This window comes from Nansenia antarctica (genome assembly GCF_963989245.1).
Source record: "Nansenia antarctica genome assembly, chromosome: 14".
In the NCBI taxonomy this organism is placed as follows: Eukaryota; Metazoa; Chordata; class Actinopteri; order Argentiniformes; family Microstomatidae; genus Nansenia; species Nansenia antarctica.
In genome coordinates, this window is record NC_137684.1 from 24,470,281 (window position 1) to 24,494,263 (window position 23,983).

General features: G+C 43.7%; 2 protein-coding genes across 2 annotated transcripts in view; one reads left to right on the top strand and one right to left on the bottom strand.

The window, feature by feature from the left end:
- The window catches only part of LOC308170209 (matrix metalloproteinase-15-like), a gene marked incomplete at both ends in the record, with an annotated part of 8,178 nt that extends 7,338 nt beyond the window's left edge, over positions 1-840 (bottom strand). The window contains one exon of the mRNA XM_080544971.1: positions 718-840. Coding sequence (XP_080401097.1) covers positions 718-840 — 123 coding nt within the window. The remainder of the gene's footprint in view (positions 1-717) is intronic.
- Positions 841-7,681: 6,841 nt separating this feature from the next.
- Positions 7,682-23,983, top strand: part of vac14 (vac14 homolog) — a gene marked incomplete at its 3' end in the record, with an annotated part of 36,741 nt that continues 20,439 nt past the window's right edge. Inside the window, exons 1-9 of the mRNA XM_080545376.1 lie at positions 7,682-7,790; positions 8,859-9,009; positions 9,440-9,607; positions 10,009-10,071; positions 10,585-10,692; positions 12,268-12,377; positions 12,573-12,694; positions 13,790-13,927; positions 14,405-14,548. Coding sequence (XP_080401502.1) covers positions 7,687-7,790; positions 8,859-9,009; positions 9,440-9,607; positions 10,009-10,071; positions 10,585-10,692; positions 12,268-12,377; positions 12,573-12,694; positions 13,790-13,927; positions 14,405-14,548 — 1,108 coding nt within the window. The 5' untranslated portion in view covers positions 7,682-7,686. The remainder of the gene's footprint in view (positions 7,791-8,858; positions 9,010-9,439; positions 9,608-10,008; positions 10,072-10,584; positions 10,693-12,267; positions 12,378-12,572; positions 12,695-13,789; positions 13,928-14,404; positions 14,549-23,983) is intronic.

Sequence of the window (23,983 nt, forward strand, 5' to 3'; positions counted from 1 at the left end):
TAAACCCTCTACAGGGCCCACTAAGCACAGCTGGAGGGCTCAAGTCTTCTCCTCACACACGCACGCACGCACGCACGCACGCGCGCACACACACACACACACACACACACACACACACACACACACACACACACACACACACTCTCTTGCAAAACACTTGGCAGGCCTAAACTAGTGAGGGTGGTGATTCATGTGAATACATGACATGATATAATAACTCTCTGTGGTTTACAGGGTGGTTAGTAAATAGAATCATTTTCCCTTGGTTGTGATTTCACAGTGAACACCCAAACACCTAATTGCATTCCTATTCTCATACGCCTGCCTTATGTGCAAGTAAACATTACCTACATTACTTTAATTGCTCTTTAAAGGTCAGAGGTTAGGCCCAAACATTATGTATGCACTGTATTTAAATAAACTGTATTTAAATCAATTAAATGTGTGCCGGTTGATCATGGAGCAAGCTACAGTTCTTAGAATACAAAATAAACAATAAATCAGGATTATTTTTTATTTTTTTTTCCCCCTATGGACGAAAAATAAATCAATGTGACAAAAAAACAGTTTCGACAATTCCACATATCTAGCCTATTTACGCGCAGCAAAACATCAATGTTTAGACATAATAATAATAATAATAATAATAATAATAATAATAATAATAATAATAATAATAATAATAATGTTTAGACAATGGACCGTCTAAACAAGTACCTCGGCTTTGAAATCGTCCTCCTCCGCGCTGGCCAGGAGCCTGTTGCACAAGAGCAGGACCAGCGGGGCCATGATGTGAGTCCACAGCCCCGGAGAAGCGCGTCTCCAGAGAGATATGGCCATCTTGGTGCGCTAGTCGCAACTGTCGCAGTGTCCAACTCAACAGATAGAAGGACTGGCAAGTGATGAAGGGTGATCCGTTATGGGTCCACCCGAAAAAGTTTGACTCCACGCTCTTTGTTTAGTTCCGTTCAAAATGGTACAGTAAAAAAAAAAAATCTCCTGTGTTGTCTTTGTGTGTTGAAATACTCTCTCTGAGTCTGCACACACTTCAACCACTTTACATTATTGGGGTCCGCGGTGCGCGCAAATCAGTTCTCTTCTTGCAAATTATCCCAAAGTTTCCGAAACAATTTCAATTTAAGCTCACAGGAAGAAATAATTCATTTGCAAATTTCCTCTCAGCGATGTAATCACAGGTCCCGTGTCGGTTTCTCAATTCTAAACCATTTCCTAATGGCCCACATAATGGTTAACACAGCATGGCAATTTCGTCTGGCATATTGCAGCTGAGTGCGTTGGTACTGCCCCCTCTCAACTTCCACAATGGCTATTCTGCACGACAGAGTAGAAGGAAGGAGAGAGAGAGAAAAAGTATTTAGTTGCAAAATGTGTCCTCTTTGTTCTTAGTGGCAAGAACAAGTCTCTATTCTGCAGTATTAGTGCAGACAAATCTGCATGACACCTAATAAAAAAACTATTTACAAAATCTGATTTTCTAACAAATAAGTTTCCCTTAAAATATCCAGTATGACATCAAGCAGATCCTTTTCTCTCCAACCAAAGTGTGCACTAGATCACGTTGATAAGTCCGGTAAAGTTACACCGCCTTCCGAGTCCCTGCTAAGGAGAAAGGGAAGGTAGGGGAGCAGAGGGGAGATCATACCATGGTGTGTCTATTGGACAAAAAAAGATTTCCTCTGGAAAACTACCCTCCCTCTGGGGATGACTTGAGACCATCCGACGCCTGGACAGGAAGGCTCATGTTGCCATCTGCTGATTATTCAGAATCACTACAGTTACTTTCAGGACAGACACAGCTATTTTACGTCTCCCTTGCAAGTTCAATCATACACTATAAAATGGTTGTGAATGGAACTGGTTAGATATGTGTGACTCCAGGGCTGAGTTTTTGTTTTTACAATTTTGATAAACGACACATGGGTAGCTGCTTTTAACCATATTGTTTTGACTGATAACATCATATTTTCAGAGAACTTATTTAATTGTAAGAAAATCCAAACAGATAACGGATAAGTAGCATTTAGTTTTTTTATTCTATTGAAGTTGTGTGCTTTCAATGGTTCTGCAGGGCTGCCAGTCTCCTGTTTGCTGACTTGGCGATGGTGATGAGGAGGAGGAGGAAGAGTCCCATCACCCAGATGCCCGCCACAGGTACCATCAGCATCAGCAGTACATCTGAAACAGTCAAAACTCACAGCTGACTACTACAACTTCACAATCATTAAATAAAAGGTTGAACAATGATTGTGTATGTGAAAGTTCAGTTTAGTTCAATTTACATACAACAGTATATTTCCCCCCCAGAAAAGCTTTGTGGTACTGTCACTCTAAGACCCTAGTATACAATCTGCAGCATTTTAACACAACAGAATAATAATTAATTCAAAATCCTTACTAGATTTGGGTCTTTCTGGCATGTCAATCCTGATTGGTCCGTATGACAGTAGGCCTTGAGTTGGGTCTCCGTGCACTGCCTCCCGTTTGGTAATACTTTTTTTGCACTCCTGCAGCAGTGGGGAGGAGTCATACTTAAAACGGTAGATAAGATAATAGTCTGCGTCAGGGGAGGCTGGTGGGGGTAGACGTCGGAGGACGGCCTCTTTGTAATGCATGGAATGTTTACTTGCATTCCAATGCAATTACAGTGAACTTGGCCTCCGATTTCTGTCTCCTCTGGCCTCCCCTGGTCTACATCCTGATATACAGCTGAATCGCAATGCGTGAGAATAACCTTGACAGAACTTCATGTGACTGGTGAGTGGTGTGTGATTGTGTAACATGTCAGGGGACTCACGGGAACGCAGGGTTCATCGTCATCCGGGGAACACAGGCGTACTGTGCAGTGCAGGTAGAGGTCATGGGGCTCGATAACGAAGCGGAACATGTCGAAGCTGTAGCGAATACTGGAGCCCTCTCCATTACTGCCAGTCTGCTCCATGTTCAAAAAGGTGACGGTCTCATCATTCACACACCTGTGTGGAGACAAGTTTACAGAGTAGGAATATTTCAGCTTCTCCCCAACTTGATTTCAGCCATAGATAGTAAGTAAGTAAGTAAAGCTTTATTTATATAGCGCCTTTCGTACATGAAATGCAACTCAAAGTGCTAGATTGGTGCATGACAGTTATAGCTAACACTAAAACAACAAAAACAAACTTGTTTTATTGTACAATGTAAGACATGAACTGTCTGCAGAAATTAGCATTCGTTGAGGTCAGCAATTGTGGTCACAATGCTGGCTTATCTATTGCTTTCCCAGGGACGGGAGGAAGCTTTCTCACCCGTTGAGCAGCAGCGTGTGAACGGAGCCCTCGGCCTGGTTGGGATCGGCGGACTGGGTGGCCCAGCACTCGCTCACCCTCAGCTGGAAGAAGTCCTCTGGCTCGGTCACCTTGATCTCCACGTACACCTTGTCCTTGAGGTGGATCATGGGTGCACTGAAGAACGCCTTGGCGTAGGTGTGGTCTTCATACAGGGTCATCACCACTTTGGCCTCAAGCTCATCCACCCGCATCACTGCCTCACTGAGCCCAAACACAGGAGGATTACTCATACTTTGCATGCAAAGGTTACACTTCGTGACGTTAGAATTATAAGGTTCTATCTCCAGTTTTGGTCAAAATTGAGTTTTTTTTACATAATCTGATCCATTAGGTGTTTATTAATGCCTGTGTGGTGTTATTTTTTTAAATGTTGACATTTTTGAGTTAGTAATTCATAAAATACTAAGGTTCCATCTCACAAAACATAATGGAATGTAAAAACTTTGACGCTCGATATCTCTGAACTACCCTAGACGGAGATAGAACCTTATCATTCTAAGCTCACGAATTGTTAAACTTGACCAGATGTTTTTCCTGACCACATGAACACTGTCCTAAAGTTCCTATTAAACGACAGAGGCTAAGTGCTTCAATAGAATTACCTCTCTAATGCAAGGCAACTTGTAACATGGTTCCCTGAAGAGGTAATTCTAGACCGTACACATAATTCCTCTTTAGAGTCTTGTTTTGAACTATACAGTGGTAGTTAGCAGTGGCCCTTACCTAGAGAAGGGAATGATGGGGAACAGCATACTGACAGTGCGGGTGAATGGGTAGATACATGTGTACTCGATTTTGATGGTTGGTTCTCTAATGATCTTGCCACGAACTTGAGGGCCCGCCATAAGAGTCAAGGCGTATGCCATGTGAGTGATGTTCTTCTGTTGGGAAAGAAAAGAAAGTACAAATACCAGTAAAGACTCAAATTCCGCCCCCCAAAAATGCTCATGGCCATGTATGGATTTGCTGAGATAAAGTTGTGCATGGAGAATAAGGCCTATTCTACCATCAAATCTATGAGATGTGCCCAAACCAGCTTCTCAATTGGTTCATTTTAAAGCGTAGACTCCTAAGCACCAAGGGGGCAGTACGGTCTGTTGAAATTGTCTTTCTAAAGCATCACACACTTACCTCCAGCGGCTTACCTCCACAGGTGAGGTACTGGTCCTTGGTTACCCGTACTATGTAGTATGGGACGCCGGAGATTTCCTCCCTGTGGCCCCGACATGAGGCATTGGTCAGGTGTAGAGATTCCAATGGTACGTTGTAATACTTGAAAAAGTCTTCGATTACGCTGATGGTTATAAAGTTGTTGCCGCACATAATATTCATGGTTGCATCTGAAAAAAGGGAGGTAAGAATGACAACATTCCAGTGATTCCACAATAAAACAGACGTTGCATTTCCCCATGCATTTATTCAGAAGTGAAACATTTGCAGCTAGAAATATAATACAATTGCCTGGCCTATTCCACTATACTAATGACTGTACAGTGATTCCCACAGCATGTTAATACTTTGGGGGGCCCCCAAAGTATAATGGCTCCCCCCAAAGTATAATTTGTGCTCAGTGAGTTAAAAAAACTTTTTCTGTCTTAAATTTGATATAGATCATATTCTTTGTTGGTTTGTTCATGCACACTTGGTAAGATGTGTGTGTGAAAGAAGACCACAAAAAACAGCAGTGAGTGAGTGCTCTCAGCTGTTTAACACTTAAAGACCTAGACACCATCACCAGTTGTAGGTTGTCTGAAGTGCAGTGTTGCTATGAACATTCACTAGAATGCAGGAATTGAGAAAGAAAATCTCAACATTTTTCACGGGGGGGCCCCCCCCACGCACACCTTTGTTTCTATCGGAACGTTTTGTAACGTTGCGCCCTCTTGAACCAGACCCACTTACTTACTTTTGTCACACAGGTCTCCATAGAAGCCTGCGCCACACTTGCAGCTCCTGTTGTCCGAGGACATCACACAACTCCTCGTGCCAGAACTTCCAGCGCAGTGTGTGACATTGCATATCCCTGAAGGAAGACATGACATCGTTTGCAGCTTTTACACCATACAAATACTGAATAATGCAAGAATACTGGACATAAATGGTAATAACTTCTCACCAAGAACACCGTCGAAGGCGCAGCAGAGGCCGACCACGAGGACCAAAAACACCTGGTGAACGTTAGAAGAAATATCATCTTCTTAACATGTTCCTTGGCAATGTATTCAATTAGTTTATGTTATACTATCACATACTACACCACAGTATTTTTGCTTAATTCCAAAAACGTAATGTTTCAATTCCTTTCTACACACCTTCGAACTGCATGTGAGAAGGCCTACCATTGTTAATTGATCTAACAGGTTTAGTCGAGATATAGTCGTAATTTTAAGTAAATCAGTGATGTATTCCTGTCGTGTTGACAACTTGGAAATTCACCCTCCCTGACAATTATGTACCCGTGATTGCGCGGTATGAACAACACCTGTTCCAGTTTGGCCAGGACGAATCGAATTCAAGACAGTTCTGCCAAGTAAGTAAGTGTCAGAGATGTGCACTGTTGTTTTTATATCCACTGAGTCAGAAGGTTTTACTTCACTCCACATTATATCATGCTTGTATTAAAAAGAAAGGTTTTATGCATGATTCATCAGGGCAAAGACCGTTTGCATGGCCCTCTCTGATTCAGGTCAGCACGTTATAGGCATCCCATAATAGGACTTAAGGCTGTGTTCGGAATGGCATACTAGCATACTACTCATACTAGATATAGATAGACTTTATTTGTCATTGCTACAGTACAGGTACCAAACAACGAAATTTAGGAGGGGAGGCTCCCCTGGTGTTTAGGAAAGGAAAAAGAAACACATTTTAGAAAAAGCATAGATGCATAAAATCACAAGAAGGTAAGGAGCTGGTTTACATCAATAGAGGCTATGTACACAATCCACTGTACTATACTGCACAGATAGTCAACTAGGGTTGTCATATTTCACAAGAAAGTATTTTTTCAAATTATTTTAAAGTGTCACAGTTTGCAGGCTTGAAAATGTACATGTTTGTGCCTCAGCACTAGCTGCCATACAATCCGTCCGGACTGTCCTGGGCCCAGAACTTAGGCCTTTTCTGTGTTCAGGGCCTTGACGGCCCTGTGGTAGAAGCTGTCCTTCAGTCTGTTTGTCTTAGCGGCCGGGGTCCTGTACCTCCTGTTCGAGGGCAGCTTGACAAAGTGTACGTGCCCAGGGTGGGTCGGGTCCTTGGAGATCTTGGAGGCCCTCCTGAGACAGCGTGTTTTGTACAGCTCCTCCAGAGAGGGGAGGGGGGCGACGTAGAGTTTGAGTATGCAGTGCGTTCACACTGTAGATTAATGTGAAATTTGAGTATGCAAGAAATGTATGTAACTAGATTTTTGGGTCGGCTGGTATTGGCATACTTATTATGAATTTAGTAAGCAGTATGCAGTATATACTAATTGAGTATGCTAGTATGCAGTATGCTAGTATGCCATTTCGAACACAGCCCCACTCTGGGTCCACACTGGTCCATCTAGTCCTGACCACGCCCCCTTTAGTTACCACGTGACGTTAGAATTATAAGGTTCTATCTCCATTTTTGTCCAAATTTACTTTTTTACATAGTCTGATCCATTAGGTGTTTATTAATGCCTGTGTGGTGTTGTTTTTAAATTAATTATCATTCTAAGCTCACCACGTGACGTCCACAACACAGATCTCCAGCTCGGCGCTTGACTAAACGCCCTTCGAGGAAGTCATGTGAGCCGGGAGAATACATGAGCGTCTGGGAGACCTGAGTTGTTGTGAACTGTCATTGTCCCGTTCGGTTGGTCGTAAACGAGAGACAACATCTTAACAGGTTATCCCGATTTCCAGAAGCAAATATTAGCTTAAGGATATATTAACGCTTCGAATGGTGGTCTTTGTAGCGGGTGTGTAGCGGTTTAGAGAGTGATATGTTATTGCGAGTTGCACGCTTCCATCACCTGATACATTGTATCTTTGTGCATTGGATTTGACAGATACATTGTATCTTTGTGCATTATTGGATTGAGCAGCTATTGATGTGCTAATTGGATAGAGGGGCAAATCACTAATCAGATGTAGGTAATATCGAGTGGTTTCATTATGGTTTGACAGCCAGATATCATACAATTGATGCCAGATACACACAGCCCAGTTTGAGTCTTAAGCTACACGTTTCTGATTCTTTGAATATTCTCGGCGATTTCTGACTACGCATTTAACATTTAAAGCGGCGTATTTAGAGGTGTTTTTTATGAAACAGGTTAGGTTCAGGTTAGCAGCACTTCCTCTTAAGACCTTCGAACATGAACACCGAGAAGGACTTCTCGCCTTTGACCCCCAACATTGTCAGAGCGCTCAACGACAAACTCTACGAGAAGAGGAAGGTTGCTGCTCTTGAGATTGAAAAGTGAGTACTCTTCCTTACATATGGTTGTTGTGAAGCAACTTGTGAGCTTAGAATGATAAGGTTCTATCTCCGTTTAGAATGAGAAGGTTCTATCTCCGTTTAGAATGATAAGGTTCTATCTCCGTTTAGAATGATAAGGTTCTATCTCCGTTTAGAATGATAAGGTTCTATCTCCGTTTAGAATGATAAGGTTCTATCCGTCTAGGGCAGTTCAGAGATATTGAGCGTCAATGTTTTTACATTCCATTAAGCATTATGTTCTGTGAGATGGAACCTTTGTATTTTATGAATTACTAACTCAAAAATGTCAACATTTTAAAAATAACACCACACAGGCATCAATAAACACCAAATGGATCAGATTATGTAAAAAACTCAATTTTGACAAAAATGGAGAGAGAACCTTATCATTCTAAGCTCACGAACTGTTGTTTGATGTAATATACCTTGATGGGTCCACCAAAAGATTGTATTTGACCCCCACCCAGAAAGGCTATGATGACTACATGCTTGAGAGAGAGAATGGGTCATGGGATGCTGAGCATGACCATCACCATAGAGAATCCTCTGGGCTCTGTTTGTACTTCCTCAGTTAGCAGCATGCTGACCAATCCTCTAACAAACCATGACATGTGATTCATTTTCATCAAACTAATCCCATTGTTGTGGAAATGAAAATAGACCCAGGCACATGATGGTGATGTTTACCTTGTTTACATTGTTGGGCCATGTGGTCTAAGGGGCAACAAGTGAGTTGAAATGGCTTAAGGATTATGGAGCGTAGCTGTGTCCTGCCATTGCCAATGGTTCCTGATTTGGTTAGGCTATGTGGCACACGTGTAAATATATATTATTTTATATTGAAAATCATGATAGTAAACGGCATACAATGCCAGACGGCATATCTCTGTCTCTCTGTGTTCATGTAGCCTACATCTTGTGACATTTGCCTAATTACTTCTTGATTGACTGATTCTTAATTTAATCAAGAATGTTCTCTCTCTCTCTCTCTCTCTCTCTCTCTCTCTCTCTCTCTCTCTCTCTCGTGTCTTTTGCTACTCTCCATAGACTGGTGCGAGAGTTTGTGGCTCAGAACAACTCTACCCAGATCAGACATGTCATCCAGATCTTGGCCTCCGAGTTCGCCCTGTCCCAGCACCCTCACAGCCGCAAAGGAGGCCTCATCGGCCTGGCAGCCTGCTCCATCGCCCTGGGCAAGGTAAGGCGCTCTGTGCATTGTGTACAGTACCAGCGGGGGCTCACATACACACACACACACACTCACACATTCATTACAGGGTTGAACATGGGGTCCGCGTTAGACACATCAAGACAAGCACACTTCAGCTCTGCGATGTTGAAAGCCCTTCAGAGAGCCGAGAGAGGGTCAACACAGACTGAACCCTGAGAGATGGAGGCTGAGACACTCTAAACAAGACCCTGGCTTGTCCCTAGACAAGACCCTGGCTGGACCCTAGACTAGACCCTGGCTGTCAACACACACAACGGTTGCACATTACTACACATTTCATAGCACAACTTATGATGTCCATCATGTTTACAAGCCTTGTGTCAGCCTGGTATTGATTTTGTTGCCATGAGTGTGTGTGGCATCCTTCTATACATGTGTGTTCATGTCTGTCCTGCAGGACTCTGGGCTGTACCTGAAGGAGCTTATTGAGCCCGTCCTCACCTGCTTCAACGACTCAGACAGCAGACTGCGCTACTACGCCTGTGAGGCCCTCTACAACATAGTGAAAGTGGCCAGGGGAGCGGTACTGCCCCACTTCAACGTGCTCTTCGATGGACTCAGCAAGGTAACCTGAAGCTTGTTGCCAGCGGTCGGCTGGGGCGACTGTGGCGGCTGTGGCGCAGGAGGTAGAGCCGCCGTCTAATGATCACAAGGTTGGCAGATCGGCTGTTCGAGCCACGGCTGGCCACATGTCGAAGTGTCCTTGGGCAAGACACTGAACCCCAAATTGCTCCCAGTGAGTGGGCCGGCACCTTGCATGGTAGTTTGCCGCCATTGGTGTGTGAATATGTGTGTGAATAGGTGAATGAGAGGGCGTTGTAAAGCGCTTTGGATAAAGGCGCTATATAAGTGCAGTCCATACAGTCCATAAATTAGAATAGTACAATGTTGGTTCCCTATTATAAAACATTTTCTGAGAGGTCATGTGCGTGTAGACTGTTTTGGTAACTGTGATGTCTCCTCTAGCTTGCTGCAGATCCTGACCCTAATGTGAAGAGCGGTTCTGAACTTCTGGACAGACTGTTGAAGGTGAGATTTCTGGAAAAACTGTGTAGACCTCAAGTATTCAAGCAAGATGCTCAGATGTAATGCTACACAAGCAATGTCATACACCATATTCAAGTTTGTTTTGCCATTCATAACAGGACACCATAACAGGTATGGGGCTCTGTGCATTGTGTCCACACACACACACAATGCAAAAGTGTAAAAGCGTTTCATAAAAATGTAAAACCGCTTTTACATGAGAATTTGGACGAGTTGTGTTGAACTGCGATTGTTTTGTGCGATACGTAAGATTACACTGTACCTCCGTAAAACTGGACTTTCATCACACCTATCCGATATGTTCTTTAGAACTCAAAAGGAAACTGAAAGTGAATGATGTGATAGGGGAGAGTGGTTAGTGAGGGAGGCCTTCTCAGTATAATATACAACTTGAACATTGGTTACACGTGAATGACTTCCAAGGTAGACTAAGCATAAGAGTAGAGATGAGTTTTTGTCCAAAAACATTGCTGTGACCCTTCTTTGCATTCACAGGACATAGTGACAGAGAGTAACAAGTTTGACCTGGTGGCGTTTGTCCCTCTTCTGCGTGAGAGGATCTACTCCAACAACCAGTACGCTCGCCAGTTCATCATCTCCTGGGTGAGTAGAGGTGACTGTGTCTGAGTGTGATGACACTGTAGAACTGCATAAAACTGCTGTTACTGACAAGCAAAGTAAGACATTTACAGGGCTTAAAGTGGGAAAAAATCCTGTGCCTGAAACTTTTTCTTGGGGAGGGGGGTCACAGTTTGAGATATTGGGAGAGTGGGTACAGAAGACAGCTTCTTGTCTCAATGTTTAAATGCATTAATACTATTTTATAGTCAATACAAAATATATGTCTCAATGTTAAAATGCATTAATACTGTTTTATACTCAATACAAAATAAAATAATATATTTAGATGTCTTTAAAAGAACAAACTGATTAAATCACTTAAGGCCAAACTGATTGCATCACTTATTAAGCCACTATCACTATAACAATACAGATTGGCGTGGTGCAACCGAAATTAGTAAACAACTAGTTTGAAACTAGCTAGTAACAACTAGGGGTTTAGTAACTACTAAATGCCTGCATTTAGTAATGACTTACGCCAAATTGGTGCAACCCAGTCCAGTAGGCTACCAGATACGATGTTGTAATGTATGCACATATTTTGCTACCACGGTTGCCAGACGGAATTGACAATGTCCAGCCCAACCGGTCTAAAAGCTGCCGAATCCACCCGTCCAGTGTGACCAAAAGTAGCCCAATCTGGCAACACTGCTTGCTACGTTCTTGCAGCTCGCGTGAACACAGGTTCTTCCATCAGTGCTCGCCTGCCGCTTCGATTGCAGACTCAAGTTAACGCACGTGCAGAAAGATGCCACGAAACTCATGTTCGGTAGCTTTCTTTCAAGGAATTTAAAAAATAAGAATAGTTATTACTCGCCGTGAGAAATAGAGGTGCGGCGTGAGAGTGTGAGAACTGGTTGACATGCGTGAGTCTCACGCCGATTGCGTGAGACTTGGCAGCTCTGCTAAGGCTTCCCGTCACTACTCTCCTCTATCCATGCCCAGCGCCATTTATTCCTTACTCCTCGTTCTAGTATAGCTGTGTCTTCGCCAGGTTTAAGAAACTTGGCTTCCATTTTAATAGACTCTTACTAAAGTTAGCGAGATAGCGGGCTGCTAAAAGCGAACGTCGCTACAAGCTAACATTACACTCATTCAAACTTCTTAAGGCCCGCTCCACTACTCTGCCTCCGATTGGCTAGAAGTCGTTGGTTGGCTTGAGCAATGTGATATCATTGGTAGGCGGAACTGTCTCTTTGCTGAAGATGACTCTTTAAATTACGATGTAAACAAATAGCATGTGATTTTTATTTTATTTTATTTTTCCTCAAAATTCCCCCGCGCCGGAAATCCGGCACCGTGCCGGAGAACTTTAAGCCCTGCATTTATCTATCATTTTACACTTTATTCATTGCATCAATGTCTTGATTGATCAGCTATCAAATCAATACATCCGGGAATAGAATTTTTGGCAATGATTAAGCCTTCCAAAGAAGACTGTGTTTGACTCCACTCCCGATGAATGAATAAATGAATCAATCAATCAATGATCTTTATTGTCATTGTCATTGTCCTCATAGCTTCTGAGGCTCATTCTCTGGTCTTCTCCTGCTACAGATACTTGTGTTGGAGTCAGTCCCAGGCATCAACCTCCTGGATTACCTGCCAGAGATCCTCGACGGCCTCTTCCAGATCCTGGGGGACAGCAGTAAGGAGATCCGGAGGACGTAAGGACTATTTCTTTCTCCTGTGTCTCTCCATCTCTTGTCTTCTCTTCCCTCTCATCTAGTCCCTCCATTCTCCCATCCACATTCTCTACTGTTTACATGATTGATCATAGACTGCTGTACATTATATTATATATATCCTTATATTATAAGGAAAGCAATTGTTGAACAGTCTTGTGCCTCCTTGTCTGTCAGGTGTGAAGTTGTCTTGGGAGAGTTCCTGAAGGAGATCAAGAAGACTCCGTCTAGCGTCAAGTTTGCAGAGATGGCCAACATCCTGGTCATCCACTGCCAGGTGTCGGATGAGTCCAAACTCAGTAAGTGTGATGCAACTAACCTGTTTTATAAACATTGGTAAAATGGGGTTTCAGGCAATAAAGCTTACTAGATGGAGCTGAGCTGCACAATTTATAATACTCAATGCCCTGATTGCCCTGACCAAATTATATATTTGAAATCCAACAGGACTGTACTCAGGGTTCCCACGGGTCCTTGAAATCCTTGAAAGTTTGTGAATTTGAGAAAAAGAAATCAAGGTCTTAAACGTTTTTGAAAATAGACATGGGTCATTGAAAGTGCTTGAATTCCCCTCTCTCTCTCTCTCTCTCTCTCTCTCTCTCTCTCTCTCTCTCTCTCTCTCTCTCTCTCTCTCTCTCTCTCTCTCTAAAATATATACATGTATATATATTCAACAATTATGTTTCAGAAGGTGTGGGAACCCTGTGTACTGCACTAACTGTGTTTTTCATACACCAACCTTTTGTTTGTATGTGCATATGGTTGTGTGTATGCGAGAGGAACCTAGTATTGAGCAGTAGCTTCGGACAGTTACCACAACATGCTGTAACCATCACAGGGGCACAACATGTGACTCATTAACCAATGAGGAACCAAGAGCCAATGGGTTCTAAAGCCTGCTCTCTATTGGATCATCAGTGGCCATGCCTGGCTTGCATTCCTTTGAAAATGTGCCTTCTCAATCATTGATCATATGTTTGATTGTTTTGGAAACAATGTGCAGTCTCAATCATTGAACTCGATCATTAACTGTTTTGGAAAATCTTCCCTTTCAAGGCAGCACTGTGGCTTAATCTGTGCGAGTTGTAGCGTTGCTAGCATAGATTCTGACTGACTCACAGTAAAATACAATGTCTCATGGAACGGATTACAAGTTTTGCTTTTCTAATTCTATGCTTTGTTTGCCTAATGTCTGAGATCCTGTCTGACCTGTTTGGTTCTTTCATCATTCACATAAATACCTACAGCTCAACAACGTCTTATCATAGAACCGCTTTATTCCCGTGTGTATTTATCATGCTACAAGATAATACTTAAATATCCATGCGTACCATACTATACTATTCACCCAACCTCACAACAGTAATCTCTCTCTCTCTGTTGTCCCCTCCCAGCCAACGACTTGATCCAGCTGACAGCCATGACTTGGATGAGGGAGTTCATCCAGCTGGCAGGACGGGTGGTCCTTCCCTACTCCTCTGGCATCCTCACTGCTGTCCTGCCCTGCCTGTCCTACGACGACCGCAAAAAGAGTATCCTCCTTCATATCGCTAGGCTTTTTTTGCCTTGATTGCTTTATGAGATAATGTGGAATGGAACCGTAACTTTTCAGGCATTTATTACAAATAATCTTGGTAATTCTTGTGTGTTGTCTTATTGAATCGACATTTTAAGTCTTTTGTATGTAGAGAGCAAAGGTAATGCCTGGGCTTGATCACTAATGTAAGCATTTAACATTCCTAACTATGGAACAAGGCTCTTATGTATTGTGTATTTGTGTGAATTGTTGCCACCAGATGGCGCCATAGTCCTGTGTATTATTGTTGCCACCAGATGGCGCCATAGTCCTGTGTATTATTGTTGCCACCAGATGGCGCCATAGTCCTGTGTATTATTGTTGCCACCAGATGGCGCCATAGTCCTGTGTATTATTGTTGCCACCAGATGGCGCCATAGTCCTGTGTATTCTATATATTTTTTTTTATCCATCCTTCACTGATCATGTTCAGGCACCAAAGAAGCAGCCAGTGCCTGCAACCACAGCCTGATGAAGCTGGTGACTCCTGAGGATGATGAAGAGGAAGAGGAAGCACCAAGCAGCGAAACTCCACCCAGAGAAGACAGCCCGCCAAAGACAGAGGGGGACACCAATGGTGAGTGAACAATTAAGATTAAGAAATGTATTTAGTGTTTTTCTCCCGAATGACTTTGATGACAGGTGGATAACAGAGATCTGCTTGTGTATCAGGGTGGTTATTGCAAGGTGAGAAGAATAATTTAACTTGGCAGGAAGGGACATTTTGTTATTTACAGCCTACCCCTTAGGTTTAAGATCTTTGGGTTATTACTAGGGCTGTGAATTTCTCTTGATTAGGTCTTGTGCTTATGACCACTTTGGTCAGTTACAGCGCATATATCCTGGCCTTGGTAATTAAAAAAAGAATATATATATATATATATATATATATATATATATATATATATATATTATTATGTCAGTGTGTTTTATGTCCCAGGACACATGGAAGCTTAGCTTTACGTACCGTATAATTTAGGATCAGGTTGTTTTAATTGTATGAGTTTTTTTAACATCCAGTTTTCTCCTTTCTGATACTGTGTTTTTCATTGAAGTCATTGAGTCTGCTTTGGTTAGTACTTTGAATTGACTCGTTGTCCCATTGATACACATTTGGTAAATGAAAAGCATTTAAAAAAAGCATTATCCCATCAATCTGCAACCGGCCTGTGTGTGGCAGGCAAGAATTCTTCCACTGAACCACAAATGCTTAGATATCACGGGGGGAGGCGGCCTCCCATTTTGACCGAGGGAAACAGCGCCACATCACTGAAAGAATTGTTAGAGAAGGAAAGAAAGAGGGAGGGAGGGACTAGACTTCTAACACACTTTCAGCCATACACTGCTGGGGAAGAATGGTGTAGGAACATATATGCAGTGGGTTTGAGGGATCAGCTCGGTAGACTTGATTACTTGATAGACTAGATTGCTTTGCAGTGTTCCATGTCAACGTTTGAATGATACTGATATCATAATAGCAAGAGGCTGTGAAAAGTAATCATGCATTGGCCGGGAATCGAACCCGGGCCTCCCGCGTGGCAGGCGAGAATTCTACCACTGAACCACCAATGCTTAGATGTCAGGCTTCTGGAGCCGTTTGGGTCTGGATGGGAAGTGGGAACACATCACAGGGGTTTAAAAAGACACAGACGATAACAGAAGATTTAGGTTTATGGGCAGTAGTGGATCAGACACTTTCACAAGTGCAAGCTGTTTGCAGATGAACATCTGGTCGCAGGCCCCTATGTCCTGCAGCACTACTGTACTCTGAGAGGATAGGTAAACCTAGCTTGAAACCTGAAGACTTGTATTTACACCCTGAGCTAGTTGTTAGACTTTAGCCGGTTGTTGGACTTAAGCTCAGTGGGCTAACACAGTCTTATGGTGAGCAGGAGACTCGGGATCAAACCCAGTCAGTCACATTGGTGCCGTGACACAGATGGGTCTCTGTAAGGCGGAGGTCAAAGGTGGGTGAAGTGTAACAAAGGTGGTTCCGTGAACCATGCTGCGTGAAGTAGCCTCACCTGCGTCCTGAGGACTTGCATTAGCTCCCTAAGCCAATCCCTTGGCTTTAGCTCAGTAAGCTAGCATAGTCTTGAGCCTTGCAGGAGACCCAGGTTTGAACCCAGTTGGTCATATAAGCAATATGGCAAGATTTCCACCCAGCCTTTCAGAGGGCTAGATGGAGCTGTTACTACATTGCTTATCCTACCTTCCCAGATCTACAGGAGTGCCCCAGGCAGAATGGGCTAGAGGTCTATGTAAAAACTGCAAGTCAGACAACTTTTAACTTCTATTATCTGTTAAGAGTTTAATTTAAAAGCTTGTGCATGCATTGGCCGGGATTCGAACCGTGTGGCAGGTGAGAATTCAACCGCTGAACCACCAATGCTTAGCTGCTTCATAAGTGTAACCTTTTTGTTCTGACGCTCACTGGGGTTCACATTCCAGTATGGGTGGAGTTGAACAGACAGACAGATCAGGGTACATAAAATGTACTTGTCCCAGACAAGATGACAAGCCTTAATGCACAGCCCTGGGAAGTATGAGTGCAGGAGTGCTTCCAGATGCAGAGAGTAAGGTGGTACTTATTTTCTTTTATATCCTGCTCTTATGTATGGAAGTACTCAACCCTATAAAAGCGTTCATGCATTGGCCGGGAATCGAACCCGGGCCTCCCGCGTGGCAGGCGAGAATTCTACCACTGAACCACCAATGCTTAGATGTCAGGCTTCTGGAGCTGTTTGGGTCTGGATGGGAAGTGGGAACACATCACAGGGGTTTAAAAAGAAACAGACGGTAACAGAAGATGTAGTGATTTAGGAAATGGTGGATCAGACGCCTTTACAAGTGCAAGCTGTTTGTAGATGAACAATTGGTCGCAGGCCCCTATGTCCTGCAGCACTACTGTACTCTGAGAGGATGGGTAAACCTAGCTTGAAACCTGAAGACTTGTATTTACACCCTGAGCTAACTGTTAGACTTCAGCTAATTGTTGGACTTAAGCTCAGTGGGCTAACACAGTCTTATGGTGAGCAGGAGACTCGGGATCAAACCCAGTCAGTCACATTGGTGCCGTGACTCAGGTGGGTCTCTCTAAGGCGGAGGTCAAAGGTGGGTGAAGTGTTACAAAGGTGGTTCCGTGAACCATGCTGCGTGAAGTAACCTTACCTGCGACATGAGGACTTGCATTAGCTCCCTAAGCCAATCCCTTGGCTTTAGCTCAGTGAGCTAGCATAGTCTTGAGTCTTGCAGGAGACCCAGGTTTGAACCCAGTTGGTCATATAAGCAATATGGCAAGATTTCCACCCAGCCTTTCAGAGGGCTAGATGGAGCTGTTACTACATTGCTTATCCTACCTTCCCAGATCTACAGGAGTGCCCCAGGCAGAATGGGCTAGAGGTCTATGTAAAAACTGCAAGTCAGACAACTTTTAACTTCTATTATCTGTTAAGAGTTTAATTTAAAAGCTTGTGCATGCATTGGCCGGGATTCGAACCGTGTGGCAGGTGAGAATTCAACCGCTGAACCACCAATGCTTAGCTGCTTCATAAGTGTAACCTTTTTGTTCTGACGCTCACTGGGGTTCACATTCCAGTATGGGTGGAGTTGAACAGACAGACAGATCAGGGTACATAAAATGTACTTGTCCCAGACAAGATGACAAGCCTTAATGTACAGCCCTGGGAAGTATGAGTGCAGGAGTGCTTCCAGATGCAGAGAGTAAGGTGGTACTTATTTTCTGGGTGTGGCATTTTCTTTTATATCCTGCTCTTATGTATGGAAGTACTCAACCCTATAAAAGCGTTCATGCATTGGCCGGGAATCGAACCCGGGATAGAAACTGGAAAGGGGCAGAATACATTGCAATGTTAAACCAATAAATAGCATAAGATGTCCTGTTTTCTTTAATGAAATGAATTATAAATCATCAAAACATGTTGTGTTACATTAAACATTTAATTGATTAAGACTTTAAAAAAGAAAATATTTTTGACAGTAATGTCCTCAGGTGGATTCGAACCCACGGCTGAAAAGACAGCAAGAAAGGGTCAATAAAAGGTCAAATCTCCGTTACGGGAATACTCGACTGGCCTGCGTCCTGAGGACTTGCATTAGCTCCCTAAGCCAATCCCTTGGCTTTAGCTCAGTGAGCTAGCATAGTCTTGAGCCTTGCAGGAGACCCAGGTTTAAACCCAGTTGGTCATATAAGCAATATGGCAAGATTTCCACCCAGCCTTTCAGAGGGCTAGATGGAGCTTTTACTACATTGCTTATCCTACCTTCTCAGATCTACAGGAGTACCCTACCCTGGTATTATTGTGGAAATCATGTAATGACTGCTTGTCAGACAACGTTTAACTTCTATAAACTGTTAACCATTTAATTTAAAAGACTGTGCTGTGTCGATACAACCTGCCACCTCAGCATGTCTGGCCTTGTAAGTTGTGCTACAAGTTTGAGTTTCTGAATGTGCTACTGTGCACCGAAGGGGCTTTAAAATAGTATGTATGCATTGGCCGGGAATCGAACCCGGGCCTCCCGCGTGGCAGGCGAGAATTCTACCACTGAACCACCAATGCTTAACTGTCAGGCTTCTGGAGCTGTTTGGGTCTGGATGGGAAGTGGGAGCACATCACGAGGGGTTAAAAGAAAAAGACAGGGTAACAGAAGTTGCAGGGTTATAGGCGGTAGTGGATCAGAAACTTTCACAAGTGCAAGCTGTTTGCAGATGAACATCTGGTCGCAGGCCCCTATGTCCTGCAGCACTACTCTGAGAGGATGGGTAAACCTAGCTTGAAACCTGAAGACTTGTATTTACACCCTGAGCTAGTTGTTGGACTTAAGCTAGTTGTTGGACTTAAGCTCAGTGGGCTAACACAGTCTTATGGTGAGCAGGAGACTCGGGATCAAACCCAGTCAGTCACATTGGTGCCGTGACTCAGATGGGTCTCTGTAAGGCAGAGGTCAAAGGTGGGTGAAGTGTAACAAAGGTGGTTCTGTGAACCATGCTGTGTGAAGTAGCCTCACCTGCGACCTGAGGACTTGCATTAGCTCCCTAAGCCAAACCCTTGGCTTTAGCTCAGTGAGCTAGCATAGTCTTGAGCCTTGCAGGAGACCCAGGTTTGAACCCAGTTGGTCATATAAGCAATATGGCAAGATTTCCACCCAGCCTTTCAGAGGGCTAGATGGAGCTGTTACTACATTGCTTATCCTATCTTCTCAGATCTGCAGGAGTACCCTAGAGGTTAGAAGTTAATTTGAAATGCAGCAGGCTGATGGCTCTCTGGAATGTTTCTAAAGCTCCTCCAACACACACCACAAAAGTCAGGTTCCATTCTATCCGTGTTGGTAAACTAACCAATAAGGATAGCTAGCTGTTAGTTGTGTGCTTAGCATGACCTTGAGAAATTCCACAGGTGTCTGATGATGAGAGAGCGTAGACATTATTTTTGTTCCGTTTGAGTAATATTCAGGTGTGTCTCAGTCATTTGATATGGCCTTTGGTATTATTGTGGAGATCATGTAATGACTGCTAGTCAGACAACGTTTAACTTCTATAAACTGTTAACCATTTAATTTAAAAGACTGTGCTGTGTCGATACAACCTGCTACCTCAGCATGTCTGGCCTTGTAAGTTGTGCTACAAGTTTGAGTTTCTGAATGTGCTACTGTGCACCGCAGGGGCTTTAAAACAGTATGTATGCATTGGCCGGGAATCGAACCCGGGCCTCCCGCGTGGCAGGCGAGAATTCTACCACTGAACCACCAATGCTTAACTGTCAGGCTTCTGGAGCTGTTTGCGTCTGGATGGGAAGTGGGAGCACATCACGAGGGGTTAAAAGAAAAAGACGGTAACAGAAGTTGCAGGGTTATAGGCGGTAGTGGATCAGACACTTTCACAAGTGCAAGCTGTTTGCAGATGAACATCTGGTCACAGGCCCCTATGTCCTGCAGCACTACTCTTTGAGAGGATGGGTAAACCTAGCTTGAAACCTGAAGACTTGTATTTACACCCTGAGCTAATTGTCCGACTTTAGCTAGTTGTTGGACTTCAGCTCAGTGGACTAACACAGTCTTATGGTGAGCAGGAGACTCGGGATCAAACCCAGTCAGTCACATTGGTGCCGTGACTCAGATGGGTCTCTGTAAGGCGGAGGTCAAAGGTGGGTGAAGTGTTACAAAGGTGGTTCCGTGAACCATGCTGCGTGAAGTAACCTTACCTGCGACATGAGGACTTGCATTAGCTCCCTAAGCCAATCCCTTGGCTTTAGCTCAGTGAGCTAGCATAGTCTTGAGCCTTGCAGGAGACCCAGGTTTGAACCCAGTTGGTCATATAAGCAATTTAGCAACATTTCCACCCAGCCTTTCAGAGGGCTAGATGGAGCTGTTACTACATTGCTTATCCTATCTTTCCAGATCTGGAACGTCGTGCTCCCACGACCTTCCAGACCCAAACAGCTCCAGAAGCCTTACAGTTAAGCATTGGTGGTTCAGTGGTAGAATTCTCGCCTGCCACGCGGGAGGCCCGGGTTCGATTCCCGGCCAATGCATGCACAGTCTTTTAAATTAAATGGTTAACAGTTTATAGAAGTTTAAAAAAACAGACAGGGTAACAGAAGTTGCAGGGTTATAGGCAGTAGTGGATCAGACACTTTCACAAGTGCAAACTGTTTGCAGATGAACATCTGGATAACATCTTATGTCCTGTAGCACTACTCTGAGAGGATAGGTAAACCTAGCTTGAAACCTGAAGACTTGTATTTACGCCCTGAGCTAATTGTCCGACTTTAGCTAGTTGCTGGTAGGGGTGTAACGGATCACCTAACTCACGGATCGGATCGTGTCACGGATTTTGAGTCACGGATCGGATCATTTTTCGGATCAACACAAAACATATATTTTTTAATAAAAACAACATTTTCCTTGAATTCTGTAAAAACACCACTTTTAATGTGTGAAACAAAAAAACAACATTCAAGATGTCAAAACTGATATATATATCACATATATATAACATATATATATAACAACATATATATATATAACAACATATATATAACATCACTGCTGCAAAGTAACAGAGTACTTTTTTTGTGTGTTTACACAATCACCCAGGCTGCTTAGCGGGTGATATGACGTGATATAATTGGGACAGAGATGAGTGAATGAATGTTGTTGTCAACTCAGTACACATGCAGAGAGTGAGAATAAAGCGCACATGATTGTTTTTCTACCGGTTACATTTGAATGAATGAATGGTCTTTATTGTCATTGCTACAGTACAGGTACCAAACAACGAAATTTAGGAGGGGTGGCTCCCCTGGTGTTAGAAAAAAAAAAAAAAAAAAAAGAAACGATTTTGCTATTGATCCGCGGTACACATGCGTTCCGAACCGTGGAGGGCGATCCGAACGGATCACGGATTATCCGTGATCCGTTACACCCCTAGTTGCTGGACTTCAGCTAATTGTTGGACTTAAGCTCAGTGGGCTAACACAGTCTGATGGTGAGCAGGAGACTCTGGATCAAACCCAGTCAGTCACATTGGTGCCGTGACTCAGATGGGTCTCTGTAAGGCGGAGGTCAAAGGTGGGTGAAGTGTAACAAAGGTGGTTCCGTGAACCATGCTGCGTGAAGTAGCCTCACCTGCGTCCTGAGGACTTGCATTAGCTCCCTAAGCCAATCCCTTGGCTTTAGCTCAGTGAGCTAGCATAGTCTTGAGCCTTGCAGGAGACCCAGGTTTGAACCCAGTTGGTCATATAAGCAATATGGCAAGATTTCCACCCAGCCTTTCAGAGGGCTAGATGGAGCTGTTACTACATTGCTTATCCTATCTTCTCAGATCTGCAGGAGTACCCTAGAGGTTAGAAGTTAATTTGAAATGCAGCAGGCTGATGGCTCTCTGGAATGTTTCTAAAGCTCCTCCAACACACACCACAAAAGTCAGGTTCCATTCTATCCTTGTTGGTAAACTAACCAATAAGGATAGCTAGCTGTTAGTTGTGTGCTTAGCATGACCTTGAGAAATTCCACAGGTGTCTGATGATGAGAGAGCGTAGACATTATTTTTGTTCCGTTTGAGTAATATTCAGGTGTGTCTCAGTAATTTGATATGGCCTTTGGTATTATTGTGGAGATCATGTAATGACTGCTAGTCAGACAACGTTTAACTTCTATAAACTGTTATCCATTTAATTTAAAAGACTGTGCTGTGTCGTTACAACCTGCTACCTCAGCATGTCTGGCCTTGTAAGTTGTGCTACAAGTTTGAGTTTCTGAATGTGCTACTGTGCACCGCAGGGGCTTTAAAATAGCGTGTATGCATTGGCCGGGAATCGAACCCAGGCCTCCCGCGTGGCAGGCGAGATTTCTACCACTGAACCACCAATGCTTAACTGTCAGGCTTCTGGAGCTGTTTGGGTCTGGATGGGAAGTGGGAGCACATCACGAGGGGTTAAAAGAAAAAGACAGGGTAACAGAAGTTGCAGGGTTATAGGCGGTAGTGGATCAGACACTTTCACAAGTGCAAGCTGTTTGCAGATGAACATCTGGTCGCAGGCCCCTATGTCCTGCAGCACTACTCTGAGAGGATGGGTAAACCTAGCTTGAAACCTGAAGACTTGTATTTACGCCCTGAGCTAATTGTCCGACTTTAGCTAGTTGTTGGACTTCAGCTAATTGTTGGACTTAAGCTCAGTGGACTAACACAGTCTTATGGTGAGCAGCAGGAGACTCGGGATCAAACCCAGTCAGTCACATTGGTGCCGTGACTCAGATGGGTCTCTGTAAGGCGAAGGTCAAAGGTGGGTGAAGTGTTACAAAGGTGGTTCCGTGAACCATGCTTCGTGAAGTAGCCTCACCTGCGTCCTGAGGACTTGCATTAGCTCCCTAAGCCAATCCCTTGGCTTTAGCTCAGTGAGCTAGCATAGTCTTGAGCCTTGCAGGAGACCCAGGTTTGAACCCGTTGGTCATATAAGCAATATAGCAAAATGTCCACCCAGCCTTTCAGAGGGCAAGATGGAGCTGTTACTACATTGCTTATCCTATCTTCTCAGATCAACAGGAGTACCCTAGAGGTTAGAAGTTAATTTGAAATGCAGCAGGCTGATGGCTCTCTGGAATGTTTCTAAAGCTCCTCCAACACACACCACAAAAGTCAGGTTCCATTCTATCCTTGTTGGTAAACTAACCAATAAGGATAGCTAGCTGTTAGTTGTGTGCTTAGCATGACCTTGAGAAATTCCACAGGTGTCTGATGATGAGAGAGCGTAGACATTATTTTTGTTCCGTTTGAGTAATATTCAGGTGTGTCTCAGTAATTTGATATGGCCTTTGGCATTATTGTGGAGATCATGTAATGACTGCTAGTCAGACAACGTTTAACTTCTATAAACTGTTAACCATTTAATTTAAAAGACTGTGCTGTGTCGATACAACCTGCTACCTCAGCATGTCTGGTCTTGTAAGTTGTGCTACAAGTTTGAGTTTCTGAATGTGCTACTGTGCACCGAAGGGGCTTTAAAATAGTATGTATGCATTGGCCGGGAATCGAACCCGGGCCTCCCGCGTGGCAGGCGAGAATTCTACCACTGAACCACCAATGCTTAACTGTCAGGCTTCTGGAGCTGTTTGGGTCTGGATGGGAAGTGGGAGCACATCACGAGGGGTTAAAAGAAACAGACAGGGTAACAGAAGATGCAGGGTTATAGGCGGTAGTGGATCAGACACTTTCACAAGTGCAAGCTGTTTGCAGATGAATATCTGGTCGCAGGCCCCTATGTCCTGCAGCACTACTCTTTGAGAGGATGGGTAAACCTAGCTTGAAACCTGAAGACTTGTATTTACGCCCTGAGCTAATTGTCCGACTTTAGCTAGTTGTTGGACTTCAGCTAATTGTTGGACTTAAGCTCAGTGGGCTAACACAGTCTTATGGTGAGCAGGAGACTCGGGATCAAACCCAGTCAGTCACATTGGTGCCGTGACTCAGGTGGGTCTCTGTAAGGCGGAG